The sequence below is a fragment of the Limanda limanda genome, chromosome 2, assembly GCF_963576545.1.
Source record: "Limanda limanda chromosome 2, fLimLim1.1, whole genome shotgun sequence".
NCBI classification, from domain to species: domain Eukaryota; kingdom Metazoa; phylum Chordata; class Actinopteri; order Pleuronectiformes; family Pleuronectidae; genus Limanda; species Limanda limanda.
The window spans coordinates 692,501-711,743 of NC_083637.1; the positions used below are offsets into that span (position 1 = coordinate 692,501).

The following is a 19,243-nucleotide window of genomic DNA, read 5'->3' on the forward strand; positions in this document are numbered from 1 at the left end:
GCTATACTTATACAATTTGATTTATAGAAAACTTAAACAATCAGCTGCTGGATCTATATAAGGATGCTGACAGTTAACGATGTGATTGAACACTGATCAGATCTCAAATTAATTGATCCTCATGTGGTCAGCCATCACCTGCAGAAAATATGGATTTCAGGTCAATTGTGTGAAAACAGCTTCACGGTGAAAATGAAGTTCAAATCAACAACAGATACATTTATTATTGTATCATTAAACAGTTCAACAGGTTAATGATCATCATATTTATGAGATGTCACTAGTACGTTTATTTATAATTTTCACCGTGAAGCTGTTTTCACTAAATTAACCTGAAATCCATATTTTCTGCAGGTGATGGCTGACCACATGAGGATCAATACATTTCAGATCTGTTCAATCACATCGTTAACTTTCAGGATCCTTGTAATGATCCAGCAGCTGATTGTTTACGTTTTCTATAAATCAAATTTTATTAGTATAGCACATATTCAGAAACAAAAGTGGGATTTTATTTTCACTAGTTTTGAACAGAAAAATAAAATTCCCACTTGTTTCATTTCCACAAATAAAGAGCAAGTGTGTTCTGATTGGTTTCACGTGAGAGCCAACGACCCTTATTTTGAAAAGGCTAGCCCTCAGCTGTTCGCTATCCGGGCCGCACCGTGGACCGGTACCGACCTGGTTCATGCCGGCGTTGACGAACAGCAGGCTGGGGTCTCCCCGGGGCCGGACCCGGGAGGACGGGACCAGCAGGTGTCCGTGCCTCTGCCGGAAGAACTCCAGGAAGCGGCTCCGGACCTGGGCCGCGGGCAGCTCCGGAGCACAGCCGCTGGAGGAGCGAGCTGAGCCGGCAGAGAGGAGGCCCAGAGGCCGGTCGAGCTGCCGGAGCCTCCGGAGCCCGAACCGGAACATCTGGACCCGGACTGAGATCTCACTGACGGACCCGGACGGACCCGGACTGACCCTGAACCAAGTCGAACCGCCCTCCACAGGCTGTAATGATGCGCATGCGCACTGTCACCGTCTTTTCTTCTGCTAATGAGGACCATGACAGTGAGAACGTCAGCGCCCCCTATTGTTCAAAGAGCACAGTCCTCCACGTACTGACTGGTATTATGAACTAACATAACATAACATAACATAACACAACATAACATAATGTAATATAATATAACATTACATAATACATTATAATATGATATAACATAATATAACATAACATAACAAAGCATAACATAACATAATGTAATATAATATAGAAGTACATAATATATTATATTATGATATAACATAATATAATATAACATAACATAACATAACATAACATAACATAACATAATATAATATAATATAACATAACATAACATAATATGATATAATATAATATAATATAATATAACATAATATAATATAACATAACAAAGCATAACATAACATAATGTAATATAATATAGAATTACATAATATATTATATTATGATATAACATAATATAATATAACATAACATAACATAATATTATATAACATAATACAATATAATATAATATAACATTATACAATATAATATGACATGACACCAAATAATATAATAGATTATGATATAAGATAATATCATATTTTAATATATAATGATGTGATATATCTCCCATCCAGTGAATTGTTGGGTTGAATTTGTATTATTTTTGTTAAACATGTGAGCAGATCTTTCAGTGAAGAACTTTACCACAAACAGACGCTGATCTAGTTTAATTCTTAACCATATGTATCTTAAACTTCTCAGTTCTATCATCGTACATGAAATGTGATCAGTCAAAATCAGGTTCAATTGTTATTTTGTCTTTGTTCTGATTCTTTTAAACAGAAACTTTGTGTCCTGATGTTAATTGTCATATGTCCGGAGCTTCGCTGGGTCCGTGAACGTGTCTGCGGCTCCCGCTCATCAGGTGTGATTGCCGGCACCTGTCGGTCCAGAGGAGCCGGGACGAGCCGAGCCGAGCCGAGCGGAGTCCAGAGGAGCCCAGAGGAGCCGAGAGGAGCCGAGCAGGAGGGATGCAGAAAGGGCTGAAGAAGTACTTCGTCAACATGGACGAGTTCCTGTCCAGTGTTGGACTCTACCGCAAGATGGTGGCGAGAGACGCGTCCAGTCTGTTCAGGGCCGTGTCCGAGCAGGTGGGCTAAAGCTAACGCGCTAAAGCTAACGAGCTAAGCTAACGCGCTAACGCGCTAAAGCTAACGCGCTAAAGCTAACGCGCTAAAGCTACCGCGCTAAAGCTACCGCGCTAAAGCTACCGCGCTAAAGCTACCGCGCTAGCAGCATCAGGAGGGCGGGGTCAACTTAAGCTAACAAGCTAGCAGCGTAAGGAGGGGGGTGGGTAAGCTAAAGCTAACGAGCTAGCAGCTTCAGGAGGGCGGGGTCAGCTAAAGCTAAAGCTAACGAGCTAGCAGCCTCAGGAGGGCGGAGTCAGCTGCTCAGCTAAAGCTAACGAGCTAGCAGCTTCAGGAGGGCGGGGTCAGCAGGTGAGCTAAAGCTAACAAGCTAGCAGTTTCAGGAGGGCGGGGTCAGCACGTCAGCTAACAAGCTAGCAGCCTTAGGAGGGCGGGGTCAGTTAAAGCTAACAAGCTAGCAGCCTCAGGAGGGCGGGGTCAGCAGGTGAGCTAAAGCTAACAAGCTAGCAGCTTCAGGAGGGCGGGGTCAGCAGGTGAGCTAAAGCTAACAGCTCCGGGGGGAGGAGTCAGTTGTTACCCAGAGTTGTTGTCACCGGGGGTAACAACTGACTGTTGTTACAATGGAAACTGATGAAGGACAGACTCACATCCATCACTGAGTTAAAATAGCAAATAAAGCACTGAAGTAAAAATACTTAACTTAATAGTTTACTCAAGTAAGATGTTTGTGTGTGTGTGTGACTGTGTGTGTGTGAATGTGTGTGTGTGTATAGTTGTATTACTCTCAGAACTACCATCAGAAGATCCGTCAGGATTGTGCCGACTTCATGAGAACAAACAGATGCAACTTTGAACCAGTAAGTTTTCAAGTGGCCTGATAGTTGACAGTGCGTTGCCATGACAACCAGTCGATGTTCAGATGTGTTTTTCTTCTTTCAGTTTGTTGAAGGTTCCTTCGAGAAATATCTGGAGCGTCTGGAGGACCCGAAGGTGAGCTGCCGTGACCTTTGACCTTTGTCCTATAAGTGTGAGCGGGTGTGTCGGTAACAGTGGGTGTGTCCTCAGGAGACCGTGGGTCAGGTGGAGATCAAGGCTCTGTCTCAGCTGTACAGGTGAGGAACCCCAGGTGCATCATGGGTTCTCTACTGAACTGATGTCATCACAATACATCCTGTGTGTGTGTGTGTGTGTGTGTGTGTGTAGGCGTTGTTTCCTGATCTACCGTTACCCGGGGAAACCAGCCACAGTGATCTCAGAGGACGACTTAGTGGACAAGGTGACGACGCCTGACGTTTAAACAGAAGTCTGACCAATCAGACAAGGGGGGGGGGGGGTAGGATCTGTTGTTTCTGTTGTCCTGCAGAACATCACTTTGGTTTTCCAGCCATCTGATTGGTCAGTAGTTTGACCGTTTACAGGTGTTGATCTCTCGGTTCAGCCTCAGTTGCCATGGTGATTTACATGATGGTGAACGATCCTGAAGTTCCTGTGCTGACTGTCAATCATCTGCGTTGCCTAGGTGATGCTGTGCTGCTCCATCAATGGTCACTATGATATCGTTTACACCAGGAGTTACCCCGCCTCCGCCGCGCTGTGTCAGGGTGAGTACTGACCAGGGATTGTTCCATCAGTGTGTGTGTGTGTGTGTGATGTCATATGTGTGTGTGTGTGTCTGTGTAGCTGTGCTGTACGAGCTGCTCTACACTCAGGTGTTTGGAGTGGATGAGGTGGAGCTCTGTCAGGCTATGGAGGCCTCCCGGGTCGGAGGTCGTTGCTACAGAAACAGCGTATCAATGTGTAGTGATGTTGATATCGGCTACGACACACCTGAGGACCGAGGACAAAGGTACACACACACACACACACACACACACACACACAATGTAATGACAGTCACAGTCAGGTGCGTTTGTTTCATCTGCAGGGAGGAGGTGGAGTTGGTTGGAGCTACTGAGGAGAGACACAGAAGTGGGACAGATGACCCAAAGGTCAGGGGGTCAAAACGTCTGAGACAGTTTGTGTGTTATCTGTGTTTGTGTGTGTGTGTGTGTGTGTCAGCTGTGATTGGTTGTTGTGGTGATTTTGTTTTTCAGTCTCCTGCAGACGCTCCTCCGTACAGACTCTCTCTTCCTTATAAAGTCATGAAGTCTCTGGACGGAGACGTGTACAGAAACCTGGAGTTTGACGTGTGGCAGGACACCTGCAAAGGTAACGCATGCACACACACAGACACACATGTGACAAACACACACACACACACCATACACTAAGCTGACAACCTTTTTATACATAAAAAGAAGGTTTGATTGTGTCAAAACAAACTAGATTCATCGTGCTGTGGTTATTTGCCTCCAACAACCAGAGCAGCTCTGGTCTAATTACATTATCGTGACCTTTGACCACAGGAATCTAACCACACAGATACACAACCACGACAGATACACAACCACACAGATACACGACCGGGACAGACACACGACCGGGACAGACACACGACCGGGACAGACACACGACCGGGACAGACACACGACCGGGACAGACACACAACCGCGACAGGTACACGACCGGGACAGACACACGACCGGGACAGATACACAACCGCGACAGGTACACAACCGCGACAGATTCAGAGCAGCAGCTGCAGCCACTTCAGTCGACCTCATCTCAGGCAGGTTGTGGTTCCAACACCAAGAAACACAAAGATCCTGTGGACTTAGTGTGAGGCAAACATTCACTTTGTGCCAAGTGGGAACAAATCACCTTGAGGTGTTCTTAAGATGACTTGTTAACAGGGCCAGTAGTCTAAGGTCACTGACCTTTGACCTTCAACCACCAAAGTCGATTCAGTTCATCCTTCAACTGAACGTTTGAACCAACTTATCGAGTTCTCAAGAACTAAAGGAACAAAATGAAAACATGCCCCTTCAGGCCACTAGGTGTCACTGGTGCTGAGACATAAAAAAAACCATTCATACTGTGGACGTTTGATGAAGTGATCATGTGACTCACTCTTATGCTGATTGGTCATCTACATCCTAATTGATTATCTCAGTAATCAGATTGCATCCGCCTGAATGATGCTGTAGTAATCAGATTACTGCGCTGTGTGACTGACAGAGATGCAGAAGACGGATTATATGGTGTTCGCTGGTAGGCAGTACTTCCTGGGAGACAAGTGTCAGGTGACAGCACACACACACACGGCTGTGATGAAATGAAGCTTCATGTGTCATTAGCATCAAGTCTGTGAAATCATGTTGTCACCAGATCCTCTGTTGTGTGTCTGTGTGTGTGTGTGTGTGTGTGTTTAGGTGCGTCTGGAGCCAAAGGGGAAATACTATAACGCCTTCATCCAGGAAGTAGGAACCCACTCGTCAGCCGTCACCGTGTTCATCGAGGAGCTGGGAGAGAAGTAAACAACATTTAATCTGACGACTCTTCCACATTAATCTGAAGCAAGTATCAGGTGTGAAAGGTTTCCTCCAGACCAGCAGACATCAGACGCCGTCTACGAACCGATCAGAGTCAAGTATAGGGAGACGCAGCCTAAATTACAATGTGAAACCAACCAGATGAAATGAAACAAAGCGAGAAGCTTCCGACTCTCAGTGAGGAAACATGAGTGTTTAACGTGAAGAGGAAGAGGAGACGAGTTCTTCACTCAGACGCTTGTGATGTCTCTCTGTCTTAGACACCTGGTTCCTCTGACGGATCTGAAGCCAGTGAATCCAGTTCCTGCCTGGAATGTTGCTGCTCCAACTAGAAAAGGAGATCTGGGTAAGCTCACGTTACTCTATGACCTCTGACCTATTGCAACCACCCCCTGACCCTATGGCCTCGTGCAGACCTGGACTCTCGTGGTCAGCGTCATCATCGTCACCGTTACTTCAGGAAGTCTCGGGGCAGCAGTGGAATGAAGGGAGCCGAGCTGATGATAGCCCCGCCCCCTCTATACGGAGGCCCCGCCCCATCCAGCCTGCCCCCTCGCTTCCAGCCGGCAGGTCACCCCCGCCCACCCCCTCCTCCCTCAGCTGGAGCGATGACCTATGACCCCTACGCCCCCCCACACCACCACCACCACCACCACCCTACAGTCAGAGCCCCTCGCTACGGAGCATCCAGGTGGGAACTGATACTTGTAGTAGTTAGGGTTGCAAAATTCCGGGAATATTCAAAGTTGGAAACTTTCCATGGGAATATACGGGAATATACGGGAATTAATGGGAATTAACAGGAATAAACTGGAAATGTTGTAGGTAATTTATACTAACTGTATTTACCTTGTCATATACAGACATAAATATAAACATTTTGTTGTGTCATAGGCTGATTTGAGCCCTGAGGAAACTTTGGGCACTTGACTATATGCTTCTGCATCGTTGTGTCATTCTTAACATAGGTCTTTGCACAGTATTTGCAAATGTACACAGCCTTTCCTTCTACATTGGATGGGGTGAAATGTCTCCACACATGAGAGAGTGCACGTGGCATTGTTCTGTAGAATAAGATGAGAAAAAAGTTTGTAAAAAAACACTAATGCAATGCCAGAGATATTAATAGTTAGACAAACAATTGGAATCGTCTGTAAACATATTTTACATTTGATGGATAAATGAATGGAAATAGTCTAGATGAACAGATGAACAATCCTCAATCAGCATGCTAATATATTTTCCCAGTAACATCATGGAAACTTACCTGACTAGTCCTTCACTCTACAGCAGGCCTCAATAGCCCTGCTGTAGAGTGAAGCATGCTGGGAGTTATCTGTGCATGTGATGGAAGAATGACCAGTGGAGGGTTGAAACTCAACGTTCCATACATCTTTAAAATAGAGTTTTGAATGATGTTTTTATTGCTCAGCGTTTAATTTGCCTAGTTGTTTTTTTTTTCACAATTCCCAAAATTCCCGAGCTTAATATTCCCATGGAAAGTTTCCGAAAAAGTTTCCGGAAATTTACCGGAAAGTTTCCGCCCCTTTGCAACTCTAGTAGTAGAACCTGTGAAGTTGATCACATTCACACCTGCTGAGACACAGGTTGACGTCAGGTGTGAAGACATGTGACACAGTGAAGACGCCAGAGGCTGAAGGAGGCGGTACCCATCATTTACTCTGGATACTGATTGACTTCCTGTGTGTGTGTGTGTCTCTGTGTGTGTGTGTGTGTTTGTCATGGATTGTGGTCAGAAGCTCAACCCGTTTCCTCAACCGTCACCTGATTGGCCCACAGCTGACCTACTACCACCCTGGAAGACGATATTACCACGACTATGAGAACTACGCCTTCAGGTCCCGGTAAATGACGCCATCATCTTGCCACCGACCATTTGTGTGGTTGGTGTTCACCACGATGACCTGTCTCTCACATGTGATCCACTTTGAATCCAAAGGGACAGTGCACACTAATTAATATGAGCACAATGTTCCAGAGTCTCTTAGACTAATCTTCATCTCTCAGACACGTTGATGTTAAAGACACAAAGAAACGAGACTCTTCCAGATGACGACGTGTATAATCATCACATGAATATAACACAACGGCTCTCTGTAGAACCGTGACTGTGGCACCCCCGGTGGTCCATCACAGCGTCTCTTACTGTGTTCAGTCGTAGCCGCCGTCAGCTGGTTGCTGCGATCAATAAAGATTGTCAGTTTGGTTACCCTGCGGAGACGGGGGAGGAGTCAGGCGATCTGGACACGCCCATCACGTACTACCAGCTGGACGACGCCAGCGACGCCGTCTTCCCGCCGCTGCCGGTGAGAAAAGCACATGACCACGCGGACATGTGACGCTGCGTTTCCATTTGGATTCACTGTGACTCCTCCCACAGGGCACTGCTCCTCCCCCTCCACCTGGCTCCACCTATCGAGTTCAGAGAGCCTCTGGACACGCCCCCCCTTCCCATGGACCTGCAAACAGCCCAGTGTGCTCCTCAGAGGACGAGCAGGAGGACACCGCTGAGGACCAGGGTGAGGACGGCTCGGGACGCTTTCTCTCCCACTCTTTGTCCGTCTCTTTGACCTCTGACCTTTTGTCTCTTTGTCTCTCAGCTGAGTTCTCAGAGGATTTCATCTTCAGTGCTCAGGGTGAGTCTTGTTAAAGTAGCTTCATCCTGTGAAATCAGTATGTATTTATCTGGGGGACAGAGAGTTTCCAGATTGACCTTGTGACCCCGCCCCCCCCCCCCCGGGACTCGAACACTGACCACAGTGACTCTCCACTGTCGTGTGGTGCTCACTCTCCTTAAAGGGACGGATAAGGGAAGTTTAACTCCACGTGTGGTTGGTTCAGTTGATCTCTAACTCACCCAGAACATCTCCACCTCTCCAGACTGGTCCTGTCCCCACATCACTCAGCTTCCTGACAGGAAGTCCAGTTCCGACCCCACATGTCTCTGTGGCTTCGTCAGCTGCTGATTGTAACTTTGGTTTCAGATCAGAACTACCAGACGTCCGGTGTTTACACAGCTGCTGAGCCCTCCGACAATCAGGTGACCGCTCGAACAACCAATCATTCCACAGGATCTATAGAGACACAAGAGCAGCAGTCTGTCAGAGGACATGCTTCTGACGTGAGGGACAGACGGAGGACACGGAGCAGGACATGCTAACAACATGCTAACGTGTCATAATGATCATGTGATCAGTGATGTCACTAAGCTTCAGAAAGCTTTGACCTTTTCTCTTGTTGTGAAAGGATGGACAGGAAGGAGGATGTGCTGACTCTCCCCCGAGACCAGACATGAATTACAACTACACACAGCAGGTACACACACACACAGCAGGTACACACACACACACACAGCAGGTACACACACACACACACAGCAGGTACACATGTTCTCTCTGTTTGTATTCATACACGTGGTAGGACCTTCAGCGGGTTGAGAGGACAGAAAGATGGTAAAACCATAATAATTGTGACGGCAGCTACACTCACTGTGTTTGTGTGTTACAGGTAGTGAAGCCTTTAGCTGTCGTTGGCTCTTCACCCTCCTCTTCCTCATCCTCACCCTCTTCTCCATCATCACATGTTCTTGCAGCTGCTCACCTGCCGCCAACTGCACACACACAGACACGCTCAGGTGTCCACACACACTCGCATGCAACAGGTACACACAAACACAGCAGGTACACACACAGTTATTTTACAGAGACCCTCTGTGTGGATCTGTTTTGTTTAGATTCTGGAGACACAATGTAAACACAAACAAACCTGTTTCCTCAGATAATTGACATCAGTGTTTAAAATGATCTTTTCCTGTTCAGCCGCCATGTCGATCCCAGCTTCTTCTCCGTGGTTGGTTAATGAGCTCGTTGAGCCTCTCTGCACCGTGGTGGCTCCGCCCCCTTACTCCTACGACCCTAATGGCAGCGATTTACCCCGAGGTCAGAGGTCAACCAGGCTCACTGTCACACACCCACACTGATCTGCTGCCGTCAGCCATGTAACTGTGTGTGTGTGTGTGTGTGTGTGTGTGTGTGTGTGTGTGTGTGTGTGTGTGTGTGTGTGTGTGTGTGTGTGTGTGTGTGTGTGTGTGTGTGTGTGTGTGTGTGTGTGTGTGTGTGTGTGTGTGTGTGTGTGTGTGTGTGTGCAGACTGCAGGATTCTTCAGTATTACTTCAACTTGGGCGTCCAGGTGAGTTCCTGTGACTCTCTCTCTAAATATTTAAAATAATAATATATTATAATATTAAATTACCCCCCCCCCCTTCCCAGTGGTACTGGCAGCAGCAGACGACGTACTCCCCCCCCTCTCCTGAGAACCACTACACCTACCAACCCTACCCCCCCTACCTGAGCCAGGAGCCGCTGCACGGTAAGACTGCTCTCTGATTGGTGCAGGTCTCACATGTGACCTCATCATACTAACTGTATCAGTGTTAATTTCGTTGACGATAACGATAACGAAAACTATTCGTTAACGCCCCTTTTCCCATGACTAAGACGAGACGAAGACGTAACGAAATGGATCTTTGAAAATAAAAACTATGACGAAATCTATTTTAATTTTCGTTTAACTGACGAAACGAAAATGTTGGCGGTTGACTAAGTCACAAAATTTTTTAAAAACATAATCGTATCAGGCCGTCATGAAGTACCCGGAGCGGCGAGTGTGTGTGTGTGTCTGTGTGTGTGTGTGTGTGTGTGTGCTGCCAGACAGCGCACCGGTCCCGAGGCTCCGCCCCCGTGCACTCGCTCAGAGAGACAGTGAGATCAGAGCTCGTTCATGTGAAGCAGGCCGCTCACTGACTCACCTGCTTCTTAACTATGGAAACAGTGAGAACACAGAGATTCTCTGGTCTCAGCTGCTCTGAGATCAGCGCCGCAGCTTCTGGATCAGAGCAGAAGCTGCAGCTGGTTTCTACCGAGCTTCAGTTTCCTCCTCCGGTCTGATCTGCTTTCACTTTTTGTTTTCACATTTCGCCAACTAAAATATATAGGCTGCAGCTATATGTTTTTATTTATTTAAAAATAGGGTACTTCTTATTTCATACATTTCCCACAAATATGGGGATGACTCAAATAACCCTACATAGTTCTGCGTTTAATTTATTTCAAAGTAGGCCGACACTTGCCTGTGTATTTCCTTCTCCTCTTCATAAGCATTTGGTGTTTCCCTTTGTTGTAACAGGTAAAATAAATAAAATGTCAACAGTTTTCTTTATTGTTGTTCTATAATTTCATAAATGCAATAATCTACAGATTAGTATAGTATAACTTTATATAAAATTTTATCAGCTTTGTTATCAAATATGTTTTGCGGCTCCAGACAAATTTTATTTGGGGGAAGAGGGGGCAAAATGGCTCTTTTGATAGTAAAGGTTGCCGACCCCTGCTATAGACCTGTAGGAGGGACATCTAATGGACAACCTAAGTACTGCAAGCTGGACTAGTACGCAGTTGTAGACACAACACAGGGGGGGGGGCTGGGCCGGAGAAGGGAAGATAAGGAGTTTAATGTGGCTATTAAATGTGACTAAAACTAGACTAAAATGTAATTTGTTTTCGTCGAATAAAACTAAGAAGGATCAAAATGACTAAATGTGACTAAAACTAATATGCATTTTCGTCTAAAGACTAAGACTAAATCAAAAATAGCTGCCAAAATTAACACTGAACTGTATTTACCTTGTCATATACAGACATAAATATAAACATTTTGTTTTGTCGTAGGCTGATTTGAGCCCTGAGGAAACTTTGGGCACTTGACTATATGCTTCTGCATCGTTGTGTCATTCTTAACATAGGTCTTTGCACAGTATTTGCAAATGTACACAGCCTTTCCTTCTACATTGGATGAGGTGAAATGTCTCCACACATGAGAGAGTGCACGTGGCATTGTTCTGTAGAATAAGATGAGAAAAAAGTTTGTAAAAAAACACTAATGCAATGCCAGAGATATAAATAGTTAGCCAAACAATTGGAATCGTCTGTAAACATATTTTACAATTGATGGATAAATGAATGGAAATAGTCTAGATGAACAGATGAACAATCCTCAATCAGCATGCTAATATATTTTCCCAGTAATATCATGGAAACTTACCTGACTAGTCCTTCACTCTACAGCAGGCCTCAATAGCCCTGCTGTAGAGTGAAGCATGCTGGGAGTTATCTGTGCATGTGATGGAAGAATGACCAGTGGAGGGTTGGAACTCAACGTTCCATACATCTTTAACATAGAGTTTTGAATGATGTTTGTATTGCTCAGCGTTTAATTTGCATAGTTTTTTTTTTTTTTCAAAATTCCCGAGCTTAATATTCCCGTGGAAAGTTTCCGGAAAGTTTCCGGAAATTTACCAGAAACTTTCCGCCCCTTTGCAACCCTACTCAGAACACACGTGATCATCAGAACAATAACATCAATCAGACATGTGACCTGAGCTGGGAACAGGAAGTACAGCTGGTGGAGTCGTTCTACTTCCTGTTAAGTTTCAGACTTCCTCTTCTTCTCCCCCCAGCCGCCTCCCATCAGCCCCCCTCCTCCTACCCAGAATCCTCCAGGGCAGGTGATGGACAGACGGACGGACATGGCGGTGGTTAGTGATGACAGAACAGCTGATGCAACATGATTGAAATGTGCATTGTTTGATTTGTCGCCCCCCCCACACAGGCTCCTCCCCATCGATTGAAGGTTCCAGCTCCATCGGCCCTGCTCCTCCAGGCTCCGCCCCCTCCGCTGCTCATCTTTACCAGGAGCAGACGCCTCACCCCCCTCCCTCTATGCTACACCTGCCATATGAAGCCCCGCCCATCACCACCTACCTGCCCTCTGCTGCTCACCCCCCCCATCCTCAGCCAAGCCACCTCCCCCCCCACTCCTCCTACCACTGCCTCCCACCATCAGTCCAGTGGGGAACGCTCCAGACCGGAGGCCACAACTCGCGGGTTTATTGCCCCGCCCCTAACCCCGCCCACGTGGTTGCTTACATCACAGCCCCATCCCCCCACCACACAGCGACACACTACATGCCCCCCCCCGTGTGAGTGAGATGCACATCCTGCTGAAACACACCTCAAGAGTTAGCATGGAGCTAACGAGTTCCCGTTGGCAGGAAAAGTTAAAGAGGAAATGGAAAGGATACGAAATATGAAAAATAATTAGGACAAATCTTTATTCTTTCTGTAATTTTTTCTTAAAAAACCCCTGGATACTTCCAGTATTGAGGTATTTCTGTTGGCACTTTAGCGTGTTAGCTTCACATTGAAGTTGTGAGAGTTCTGCACATGTTCGTTTGTTGCCAAAAAACTTTATTTACAAACCTCCGACACAAATCACTTCCTGCTCCGAACGTTCAAGTCGAGAGCCACAGGTGTTGGTACGATCACCGAAGAAGAACTGAGTTTTATTAGTTTGTCAGTTAATTGAGTTTCAGTCGGCCAGTCGGTGAGAGGGGGCGGGGCATGGTCAGTCCCTGTTTATTGATGAGGGATGTATTTATGTTGATGTTTTGTTCAAACTGCCGATGGTGATAAGTTGTTTCTGGGAGAATAAAGTTTGTTTCACAAGCAGACGACAGTTTGTTTCATCAGTGACAGAGATCACATGACCACAGGTGTCACATGATCAGGACCATCCTCCTCAACCGGTCAAATTCATCTGTTTGTGTAAATAAAGACGACTCGTTTCCACTTCCTTTAGAATATCTCAGATACGAACGCTGCCACCTGGTGGTGATGGAGTCTTTAACAGTCGGGTTGTGCAGTAGTAATTCTCAGCTGTCAATCATCACGTCTCAGCCTGTTTTTATATCATCAAATAACTGATTCAAACCAAACTGATCAGAAACACGTTAACTAACATCGGAGAGAAAAGAACGAGCTGAAATGACAGAAACTTCTTTACAAACATTTAGTTTAACTTTGACTTTCTGGGGCCTGAACTAGAATCAAAGTTACGAGCTGACTACAGGACCAACTTCATGAATAACCAGTTCCACGAGAGGTTCCACCGGACGTACGTTAACTCTGCAGCTTCCATGTTTAACTGTAACTCTGTATAAGCACCGCCCCCTAGACACATTATGACATCATTCATCATCATTTGATCTGAATGAACCTTTGATTTATTGAAGAAACATTTTTTGTTCACATTGTTTTATTCCCTCAGTTTAGATTTTCATCATAAAAAATACAAGATGTTGACTGTTACATTAGCATGATATATTAGCGTGCTAAATTAATATACATCACTTTATTGAGTCTGGCCGACAGGATGAGGAGCTGAAACCTGCAGTGTCCAGTTGGACCTGCAGGTGGCGCAACAGGAAAAATCTGTAGGATTGTTTCTCTGAGGAAAACGAAAGTTCAGGTGTGAACACACTCCGATCAGATGAAGGTCTGGTCCCACCAGACCACATGGGTCCACATCCTCTAACAGTCTCATTTCAGATCCATCCTGGTCCACACATGAAGGACGTCCTCTCAGCTGACGTCCTAAGAGTCACAATATCAAAACTGATCACAAGATACAGATCAATACTTTCATTCAAATGCTGGAATGCTCCCACGCACACGTCTGTAAACTGAGACTGGTCTTTAACACAGAGGACCAGGTGTTCACCTGCAGGTCAGGAAGTGAGATCTGACCCCAGGAGACGCTTTCAGGACATTTTAACACCGGGTGTGAACACTCGACTTAACACCGGACCTGTGTGCATCACGTGTCGTCATGGCAACAGCTCCGTGGGGATCTCCACAGTCCAGGGGTCGCGACCTCCTCGGGAGCTCAGAGGCTCCTTCAGCCAGCGAGGGTTGGACAGGTGAGTCACGTGTTTCTCCTGCAGACCAACCAGAAGGGCCGCCCTCTCCAGGTGCTGAAGCTCCTCCTCCAGCATGGAGGCGGGACACAGCGAGGTCACGCCCACATCCACCAATCCTGAAAGAGATGTATTAGGTCAGAGGTCTTCAACAGGGGGTCCGCGACCCCTAGGGGGTCCACGGAGGTATTGCAGGGGGGTCGCAAAATCTTTGGTTGATTAGACCATTTTTTACATTTTTTATAATTTAAAAAAAAATTTCAAACCAATTTTTTCCCCACAAATTGAAATGTCTTTAAATACACATTAACATGCATCCAACATATTGTGAGGCTGATTTGACCTGACGACCTCCACCCGTCCAAGGTCAGATCAGCTGTGTGCTGCCCAGCAGGTCCCACATCTCACTCATGAGGGAGTGTGTGTGTTACATCCACAGATGGTTTGAGGACTCACTGTCTCGTCTACATGTTTAAAATAAAAACATGAATCTGTGAATTACTTTAATAGCTCAGTGTTGTGTTTATAAATGGCAGTGGCATGGCCACCCTGTACCTTGCACATGTTTAAATTAAAAACATGAATATATGAACCCGTGTAATATTTGAATATCTTAGTATTGAATGCACAATTACTAGTAGCTATGTTTATACATGGCACTAGGCCCAGTTTAATATAAAACACTATTTTATACAATATATATAGTAGGGGGTCCCTGCTCCATCTCTCCACTAGTTTGGGGGTCCTTGGCCTGAAACACGTTGAAGACCCCTGTGTAAGGTGATGCCTTCAGGAACCCACAGAAAACCCAGGTCAGTCCCCACCTGCCACCACGCCGCGGCCGAACCGCTCCCCGGACTCCAGGAGCGCTTGGATCTGAGCCTCGTTCATCCCCAGTGGGCCGCGAAGCACCGCCCGCCACTCGTCGCCCTCCCAGTCCCGCCGGGCGATGTGGACCGCCAGGGTGTGGTTCTCCAGCGGGGCCAGCAGGGGCCTCCAGCGGCTCTCCAGCGTCTTCAGCCCGTCCAGAACCAGACCTGCGTACGGCTGGCGGAACGACAGACACCACACCGTCACCGACATGTCTGCAAAACAAGCGCACCCCACCCGTCCTGGTGTGTGAGAGAAACAAGCGCACCCCACCCGTCCTGGTGTGTGAGAGAAACAAGCGCACACACACCCCCCCCCCCCCTCAGATCAAAGTCTCGGCGGTGAAATCCTTTGATTTAACTTTACTTCAGCAGTTTTTCAGTTTGATGACGTGATGACGTTGATTCTTGTTCGTTGGTTTTTACGCGCACACAGAGAATCTGCTTCCTGTTTACGTTTTTCTTCTGTGTAGAATAATGTGCAGCTACTGAGCAGCTCGGTGGTTATACTGCCCCCTACACATTCACCAAGCTACTGCAGCAGCTCAGATACTCCAGTGTTTTCATTTTTACTCTGATGAAAAAATAAAGTTACAAGAAAACCTTCAGATAAAAAACTCATTGCTCGTGATGAACAAAACCTTTTTCTTCAATCTATTCTAATTTTCATTCAAATTAATACAAAATATGTGATTTTAAATATTAAAAAACAAATAAGATAAAAGCATGAATCATAAATAAACATGACATGCACACAATGACGATAAAGTTATTTTTTATGACGAACTCGTTTGACAGTTTTCGATTGTTGAACCCATTAATTTTTTTGCCATCATGCAAATCACAGCAATAAATCTCATCTACCAATCACAGATGATACAGATAGTACACGCCCCCTCATTACATATATTACTGATGAGGTCATAGATGAAATCATCAGCATTAGCGATGACATAGAAATAGCACAGAAAATACTGATTTGAAACAGTTACAGCTGATGATGTCATCATTACATCATACTGATTAATCTAACGCAAAAATCATATGAGAACAAAATGCAATGTGTCAACAGGGACTGCAACACTTGCTCCACGTCCTCTGCAGCACTCTGGAGGACCTGATGCTGGTGACGTCACAGAGGGTTTCCATGGACGCCTTTGTGAGGTGGCCCAGTTTGATGAGGCCCGCCTCAATAAACTTTAGGAACTTAAGGAAGTTATTCATTCATGTTGCAGAGGAAAAGGTGTCAGTTCTCAGGAAATCATTGTAAAACAGCAGCTCCTCAAACAGACATATCCCAGGTCTGGGGTCAGGAGGCCGCTTGACCTCCAGCGTCTGCCAGGCGTTCACCACCGAGCTGTGAAACGGCGTCAGCCCGGTCAGGTCAGCTTCAGTTGTTGATAACAGAAATATCTGTTTGTCCAGCCCTAGTCGGCCATCTTGTCTGAGCAGCAGACACATGGAGACAGACTGAGGGACAAAGGTGGACAATAATAAAGACAAACTTAAACACACTCTATGTGACTCTTTATAGAGGGTTTATATATTCTGCTTGTGTTGTGTCATTTCAATAAACACATTCTTCATGTGAATAAACACAATCGGGGCAGGAAGGTTGCTGGTTTGAATCCGGTTCAGATGTGTCTTCCTGTGTGGAGTCTGCATGTTCTCCACGTGTTTTCTCCAGGTGCTCCGGCTTCATCTCACAAACACATGCAGATTAGGGGTTGTGTAGATTGGAGACTACACACAAGCTGCTGCTGCTTCAGCCTCTGGATCCTCAGGACACAGCTCAGCCTCCGTCCACACACACTGTCCTCTTCACACTCTGCTCCACGGAGACCCCTCCCACCTGTTGAGAGAAGAAGACATCAGTGTCACAGAGACTCACTTCATCAGCTGTGAGTCAGTGATGCAGCTCATCCAGTAGAAAGAGCAGCAGGGACTTCAGTCCTGTTCAGAGGTGGAGCAGCTTCCTCTCTGCTTCATGTTCACGTGTTGGAATGAACACGCTAAGAGCTCAGTGTGTGTCCTCTGCATGTCAAAGTGCAGAGTGGACACCTGAGAGGTGGATTTACTGCTGTTACAGGTGAAGACATGTTTCACTGTGTGTTGATGAACATCTGCTTCTGACAAACTGGGACCAGATGAGACAGATGGACCTCAGCAGAGGTTCTGCTCTGTAGAAAGAGCTCCTGGTTACCATGGTGATGAGGAGAGGCTTCAGTCCCACTGATCTCAGAGCTGTGACAAAGATCCACCTGATCAGTTCTTCACTGATGAAGTGAGAGGACAAACTGTCTCAGATCAGATGAAGACGTCTCTGTCCCTCGTGTGAAGCTGTCAGCTGTGGTCCAGCTTCACTTCCTGTTCACATGAAAACAACAACAACTGTCGTCTTCACGTCAACTCAATCACATGATCCCAAGCAGCTTGTGGCTCGTCTGATTGGCCGACTGTTATCTCTTTGTGTCTCTGTCCAATCCTGACGTCTGTCCTCATTGTCCTCTCACGGCTTCACTGAGGAAACACTGAGGCCTGAACTACGAAGACACTTCAACACGTCCAGGAGATCTTTCTGAGATCAGCTCAACTGAACCTGACAGACACAGTCAGGCTGAGGACACACACTGTCTCACTGTCTCTGAGGACACACACTGTCTCACTGTCTCTGAGGACACACACTGTCTCACTGTCTCTGAGGACACACACTGTCTCACTGTCTCTGAGGACACACACTGTCTCACTGACTCTGAGGACACACACTGTCTCACTGTCTCTGAGGACACACACTGTCTCACTGTCTCTGAGGACACACACTGTCTCACTGACTCTGAAGACACACACTGTCTCACTGTCTCTGAGGACACAAACTGTCTCACTGTCTCTGAGGACACACACTGTCTCACTGTCTCTGAGGACACACACTGTCTCACTGTCTCTGAGGACACAAACTGTCTCACTGTCTCTGAGGACACACACTGTCTCACTGACTCTGAGGACACACACTGTCTCTGAGGACACACAGTGTCTCACTGCAGCAGAACTGAGACAAGTTAAATAAACAATGACCCAATAAGAAAGAAAGTCTGGAAAGTGAAGAAGGATTTAAGGACCTCAGAGTCTCCAGTCGACAGTTTGGACTCTCCAGTCCAGAACACAGCTCCTTCACTCCTGAATCCAGCAGGGGGTTTCTACTCAGATCCAGTTCTCTCAGATGTGAGGGGTCTGACTTCAGAGCTGAGGCCACGACTTCACAGTGAGTGTCTGAGAGTCCACAACCACGGAGTCTGTAATTAAAGAAAATATCAAATGTGTGAGAATTAAATCAGAAAACACAACATTCATACAAAACGTGATCATGTGACCCTCACCCTGGTAAATCCCCTCTTTGTTAAAAACTCCTCAAGAGAATCCTTTCAGATTTGGTTCAAGCTTCATTCAGACTAACAGAGGAACTCATTAGAGTCAGGTGGTCAGAGGTCAAAGGTCAAGGTCACAGAACATGTTCATTCAGACTAACAGAGCAACTCATTAGATTCAGGTGGTCAGAGGTCAAAAGTCACAGTGACCTCATGTTATTGTGAGGTCAACATGTCAGGAACCTGGAGGGACGGACACTGCACTGGTTGGTGGTGGAGGACAAACGCAGGGTGGGAACTCTGGTTTGATCAGAAAGAAGAAGAAACTATATTTCCTGCTTTTTCAGTTTCAAGCAGAGGTCTTCAACAGGGGTCCTGTGACCCCTAGGGGGTCCGCGAGGTACTGCAGGGGGGTCGCGAAATTTTTGGTTGATTAGACAATTATTATTTTTATTTTTTTTCAACCAATTTTTTTCCCATGAATATAAATGTCTTTAAATACATATTAACATGAACCCTTCTTTTCTCTGACTAGTCGAGTGTTCGATGTATAAAATGATCCAAGTAGAAACAGTAACA

General features: G+C 46.1%; 3 protein-coding genes across 5 annotated transcripts in view; 1 reads left to right on the top strand and 2 right to left on the bottom strand.

The window, feature by feature from the left end:
• Positions 1 to 997, bottom strand: part of aars2 (alanyl-tRNA synthetase 2, mitochondrial (putative)) — an 11,240-nt gene extending 10,243 nt beyond the window's left edge. Inside the window, exon 1 of the mRNA XM_061095622.1 lies at positions 682 to 997. Within this exon, the coding sequence (XP_060951605.1) occupies positions 682 to 915 (234 nt within the window). The 5' untranslated portion in view covers positions 916 to 997. The remainder of the gene's footprint in view (positions 1 to 681) is intronic.
• Positions 998 to 2,052: 1,055 nt separating this feature from the next.
• On the top strand, positions 2,053 to 12,661 carry alg13 (ALG13 UDP-N-acetylglucosaminyltransferase subunit). Its single transcript, XM_061095805.1, is given in 25 exon segments — positions 2,053 to 2,172; positions 2,943 to 3,026; positions 3,109 to 3,159; positions 3,235 to 3,281; positions 3,373 to 3,445; positions 3,689 to 3,770; positions 3,850 to 4,015; positions 4,094 to 4,157; positions 4,263 to 4,377; positions 5,287 to 5,351; positions 5,481 to 5,581; positions 5,861 to 5,946; positions 6,015 to 6,291; positions 7,358 to 7,465; positions 7,777 to 7,966; positions 8,002 to 8,140; positions 8,222 to 8,257; positions 8,606 to 8,661; positions 8,868 to 8,936; positions 9,129 to 9,255; positions 9,440 to 9,559; positions 9,769 to 9,809; positions 9,890 to 9,989; positions 12,136 to 12,204; positions 12,291 to 12,661. Coding segments are annotated over 25 exon segments (2,757 nt in total).
• A 1,076-nt stretch (positions 12,662 to 13,737) lies between these two features.
• On the bottom strand, positions 13,738 to 15,567 carry zgc:110222 (uncharacterized protein LOC550336 homolog). 3 transcript variants are annotated; one of them, XR_009677066.1, is made up of 3 exons: positions 15,258 to 15,567; positions 14,238 to 14,552; positions 13,738 to 14,110 (listed from the first exon to the last, which is right to left on the bottom strand). XR_009677066.1 is itself a non-coding variant. In XM_061066388.1 (3 exons), the coding sequence occupies exons 1-2, from the start codon at positions 15,514 to 15,516 to the stop codon at positions 14,344 to 14,346; spliced, it is 468 nt and encodes a 155-aa protein (XP_060922371.1). In that variant the 5' UTR covers positions 15,517 to 15,567; the 3' UTR covers positions 13,738 to 14,110; positions 14,325 to 14,343. The 3 variants fall into 3 exon arrangements, 2 of the variants coding, with proteins under 2 accessions (XP_060922371.1, XP_060922362.1); XM_061066388.1 differs by having other exon boundaries at positions 14,325 to 14,552; XM_061066379.1 differs by having other exon boundaries at positions 13,738 to 14,552.
• Positions 15,568 to 19,243: the final 3,676 nt, after the last annotated feature.